We start from the raw sequence: 5,339 nt of genomic DNA on the forward strand, positions 1-5,339 counted from the left end.
GTTCTCTTTTGAACTCAAAACAATCCGACAGTTATTTTTAAAAAGAATTCATTATAGGGAAGCCTTAATTTCACACACACACACACACACACACACACACACACACACACCATTCCACTCAGTCAGGTGAAGAACAACAGGGAAAGGCAAGAAAGAAATATATTAATATTGACACTTATAGATGAGGAAAAATCAAAATTATGAAACTGCCATGTCTGAAAATAAATAAACTCTCCCTGGGGAACAATATTTTACAAAGCACAAGCAAGCCAATCCCGTTATCCTGAGTAGAATTTTAATAAATAATGCCATTTGTTTCACTAGTCTTAAAAGCTAAATACATAAGATACATCATTTTGCCCCAGGCAAAATAGAACATGGAGCCTTCATGATTACTGAGATTTTTTTTTCCTGGACACTATCTGACAAAAGAGCTTCTGATGGCCTGCTTTTTTATTTGTACAATCCAATTCATAATTTTAAATTCTTGTTCGAGTTCCCTTTTTTAAAAAAACCAGATAAATTACGTTTACTTTCACAGTCTTTTCATAACACAAAAGAGCTAACATATGAAGGCTGTGGAGAAGAAACAGTGGTAAACAAAACTGCATTTCTAAATAACAAAGAAATAAATAAATACCCCAGGCTAAACTTCCGTTCTTTTGTCATATTAAAACCTAGCCACTATTCTTGGTTTCAGGTGATAGACTTCAAAAATACCCTGCAATTCATGACGACTACTACTAAGAAAGCAAGAAAACTTGTTTTTAAATAGGCCCAATGGTGGTAATACACAACTCACCTTCAGAAACAGAATCAAACTCCCGCTGGTCTACTGAGTTTTAATTTAGACTGGTTTAGGTACAACAGAAACGAAGCCTAAAAACACATGCTGTTTTAGTACAAATACCAGGTTGCCAGGTTTGTTGGCACCCTCTTGCTAGTAGAATCTAGGAGTAGCAGAACCCTCTGGACAGAGGCAGCCTACAGAGAGAAAAGCTTCTGAGGAAGAAGTCATGACATTTAGGAAAGCGGCTTTTCCCCTCCCTCATTGGTACACATTTGGAGTTTGTCACAAAAAAATTAAAAAAAAAAAAAAAAAAAAAACAATCACCAAAACCCCCATTAAAATTGACAAAAATAGTTGTATTACTAACATCACTTCTACTCTAACAGCCTCACGTAGAGAGCATTAAGACATTTAGGCACTTGTCTCCCTCACTAATACTGCTCTTTTATTTTAATCTACATAAAATTATTTAACACTAAATATGAAAAATGTAAACTTAATCTTCCCATCCAAAAAAAACCGTTGTGATTATAATTTTCCTATTCATCTTAAGAAGGCAGCCAGTTTCTCTCAGACTGGAGGTTTCTTGTTTTCATTATTTTGATATGTCTCTCTGTTTCTCTTCATTCTCCTCTTCTCTAAACCATTTCTCCATAAATAAATTAAAAGAAAAATAATTAAAATCCGGTTGATTTGTAATTTCTGCCCATTAAAAGAAGACGGAGAAGAGGAGGAAGAAGAGGACGAGGAGGAGGAAGAGGTGGAAGAAGGGACTATGAAAAAGGATGCCTGGGTTGCCCAGAACCAAGCCTGGGTGGTTTTGTTGTCTCCTGACCTTTTAGTGGGAGGGGAAATGTAAGGGTATTAAAAGAAGAGGGAGAGTGTGCTTAACCGAGATCGCTGTTGGTTGTAATTTTTTAAAAGGCAATTGTGAAAGCCTGTGGTTCCTTCCTGCGCAAAGAGCCCCAGAAACAAGCTGCAGAATTGTCCCTGGCTTCTATGTACAAGTGTCCCTAGATGCTGCGGTTGGTTACTGCTCCGGCCATCCCTTCAAGGCCCCAGTATCTCCCCACTTAGGAACCCAAGTCCACCAGACTGGAGGTGAGCGGGCCCAGTAGAGAGTCCTGGAGTTGGTGCTGATGAGCCTGCAGGCCGTGGCTGGGCTGTGAGGCCGTTAAACCTGGAAGAGAATAGTTTGAGCTCCTGGTGTGGCCCATATTGCTTTGGAGCAGAAGGACCGAGTTCTGGTCTGGACTTTGGGGAGGTGAGAATTCCTCTTCTGAGCTGGACATGAGCGGCTTGCCCCCTTCCAGAGGAGAGAGTTGATTCTGCTTGTTGGAGGAGGAGTTATTGTTTTCGGTGTTCTCCCTGAGAAATAGAGGACAACACCATATGGTTAAAGAGATTTTTTTTTTAAGTGTGAGATGAAGGAAGGGGGGGGGGCTGGAAGGAGGAAAGGGCCGTTGTGCAATCTGTCACCAACCCAAACGGAGGAGTTCTGCCTCCCACCCAGCCCCAAGGGTCATGAGGGAGGCGGACTAAAGAAATAGGGGGCCTGTTTCTTGGAGATAGTTTCCTTCTCTTCTGTACTTCTCAAAGACGGATGAGCCAGGTTTATTTAAAACAAGCAAAAAAAAATGTGTTTTCAATTTGTTCAAGCAGCTATGTTTAAGTACCTATTAACCAGCCCCATACGTCCAAGTAACTGTTTGGGGGCCTTCGGACAAATGGTTGTCGCGATAAAGAAATGATCAGGAGACAAACTGCCCAATGCACAAATGCTTGCTGTGACCCAAGTCAATTGCCTGCCTCCATCTGAGGAAACAATTAGATGACCAGTTTCCCTGCCCCTGTCCGGAGACGGGGGTTCCAGAGACCTAGGACAGGTCATGGGAAGTCGTGCCCAGAGCGGCCCAGTGACCTGAGTAAACACAGGGAGTTTAGCCAGTCTCTCGGGTTTCATCCGGGAGTGGGCCCTAGCTTGGCTTCAGTAGCTGGAACCCTGCAACTTCTATTTCGCTGCTCCTAGTTCGTTTCTCAGCCCCTCCTGCTCTCCTCCCGAGCTGCTCTCCCAGAATCCAGAGCCTCCCAACCTTTCTCAGCTGGGCAAACTTCGCTGCCCTACCCCAGCCGGCCTGGTACGACGGAGTGTCAGTCCCTGCACCCGGTCCCAGTCAACTGCAGGACTGCTCGCTCTTCCTCCTTTCCAGCGCCCACGGCCACTCCGCGCCTAGCGCCGGCCGGTCTGCGCACTGCCTTCCCAGCATGGTCCCTCTCTCTTTCAGAGAGCCCCCTCTCCGCGGAACTTAGGCTCTGAGGTTTCCCCACCAAGGGGTGGGAGGGTCCTGGAAGCCGGATCTTCGGCACCCAAGGTTGCCAGTGAACAAAGGCGAGCACAGCGGTGCCTTGCCCCTGGCTCCCCGCGTTGCGCTCACCCTCGCCCGCCCCGTGCGCCTCCAAACCTCGGTCAGAAGATTCGCTGCGAACCTCCCGGGCGGAGCAGCGGCCGTGTTGGCTGGAGGAGGGGAGAGGGCAGCAGGAGACTCTCTCTCTTTCTCTCTCTCTCTCTCTCTCTCTCTCTCTCTCTCTCTCTCTCTCTCTCTCTCTCTCTCTCTCTCTCTCTCTCTCTCTCTCTCTCTCTCTCTCTCTCTCTCTCTCTCTCTCTCTCTCTCTCTCTCTCTCTCTCTCTCTCTCTCTCTCTCGCCCTTCTCCACCGCAGCGGCGGCGGGGGTGTGGGGGTGCAGGGAAAGCAGCCCGGCCACGCACAGGGGAGCGCGGCAGGCGGCAGTCTTCTCCCGGCTTGGGCCTCTGATAGGACACCCAGCAGCGACAGCCCTAGATCTCCCTTTTCAGGCTATTTCTTTTTATAAGACTCCTCCCTTTGTCCAATTAGCGCGGAACGAAGCAGAACTCTCCTCCGTAGACCCGCTGAAGGGAGCGAGCAAAGAGCCGGGAGGCATTGGGGGCCGAGCGTTCGACTCAGACCAGCTTCAAACCCGAGCAAAAGCGCGGAGGTTCGAGACCTTTCGCCTACCAAACCGCTTCCCTGGTGATTCCAAGCAATACCCCCGTTTCCTCTGATCTACAAACTCCCGGGCCACCCCCTGTCTGTTTCGCCGCAGCCAGCCAGGAGGGCATGAAACAAACCCAGCGCCCACGGTTTCCGACACTCTTCCCCACCAAAGAAACCCACGCGCGGGCGCTCCACGCAAACGCCGCCCAGTCCTTAGCAGGCAGCCTCAAGAGTTCATGAACTTTTACTGCAGCGTCGCCGAGGCTGGGGCGCCGCCCCAGGGACCTCTGCCGGGTGGCGGCGGGTAGGGAGCCGGTGGCGACGCCTGCGGGGGGCAGAAGGGATCGAAGGGTGAGACTTCCCGGGGTCACCCGAGCCTGGGCAAGCACGCCGCGTACCTTTCCTTGGCCTCGGCGGCCCGGTCTCTTTGCCTCCGGTTCTTAAACCAGTTGCTGACCTGGGTGGTGGTTAGGCCAGTGGCCTCGGCCAGCTCCCGCTTCTCCCGAGGCGAGGGGTAGGGGTTGTGCGCGTACCACTCCCGCAGCACGCCCCGAGACTTCTCCTTAAAGCAGTAGCTGGTTTCTTCGCCATCCCAGATGGTGCGTGGCAACGGGAATTTTCGGCGCACCCGATATTTGCCCACGGCACCCAGGGGTCGGCCGCGAAGTTTCTCGGCCTCCACGTAGTGCGCTTTCAGCCACAGTTGCTGCAGTTTGGGGTGGTTGTGAGGCGAGAATTGATGGCTCTCCAGGATCTTGTAGAGCTCGCGGAAGTTGCCGCGGTGGAAGGCGACCACCGCCTTGGCCTTGAGCACGCTTTCGTTCTTGTGCAGGTGATCACAGGCGGGCAACGACCACAGGAACCTGCCCAGGCGTTCCAGGTTCCCTCCTTGCTGCAGCACCTCGCACACACACGCCACTTGCTCTTGCGTAAAACCAAACGACGGCAGCATCGACATGGCTGGCGCTGCCGGGGCGCACGGGCCCGGGCGCACGCGACAGAAAGCAGAGCAGGGAGAGCAAGGGGTGGCTGCCGCGGGGAGGGGGGCGCGGCTGCTCCTAGCCCCCTCCCTAAGCTTGGCTCGGGAGAAGAGACCAGTCGGACCTTGGCGAGTGGGAGGCGAAGAGAGACGGAGAGAAATAGGGGTGCGCTAGACACGGAGTGGCTGGCGCACTCTACAGCCTTCCGGGCCTCGCTGGCTCCCGCCTGCCGCCGGGTGGATGCTGCTGGTTGCCGGGGAACTTGGTTTCTGTTCTCCCCGCAGCGGCCTTAAAGCGCGCAGCGTCCCCGGCACGCTGATTGGCTGCGAGCGGCGCCTATCCGAAGCTGGCCAGCCTGCGCGCCGCCCGGCCCGGCAGCAAAGCCGCGCCGCCCTGCCGCCCTGCGTGGGGAGGGCGAAGCTGCCGAGCCCTAGGATAAGGAATGGTGGGAGGAGGAGGACCCGGAGAGGTGGGAAGTGAGGTGGGGTCGGGAGGAGGGATCTAAGGTGCTGAAAAGGGTGGTGATCAAGTTGGGACCTTGGGAAGCGGCGCCCTC

General features: G+C 52.4%; 1 protein-coding gene across 1 annotated transcript; it reads right to left on the reverse strand.

Annotated features, from left to right (window-relative positions):
• Nucleotides 1–273: 273 nt before the first annotated feature.
• LOC308428774 (homeobox protein SIX1) lies at nt 274–5,037 on the reverse strand. The gene is made up of 2 exons (XM_080927347.1): nt 4,202–5,037; nt 274–2,158 (listed from the first exon to the last, which is right to left on the reverse strand). The coding sequence occupies exons 1-2, from the start codon at nt 4,759–4,761 to the stop codon at nt 1,864–1,866; spliced, it is 855 nt and encodes a 284-aa protein (XP_080783473.1). The 5' UTR covers nt 4,762–5,037; the 3' UTR covers nt 274–1,863.
• Between the last annotated feature and the right edge of the window lie 302 nt (nt 5,038–5,339).

This window comes from Micromys minutus (assembly GCF_963924665.1).
Source record: "Micromys minutus genome assembly, chromosome: 1".
Classification (NCBI taxonomy): Eukaryota; Metazoa; Chordata; class Mammalia; order Rodentia; family Muridae; genus Micromys; species Micromys minutus.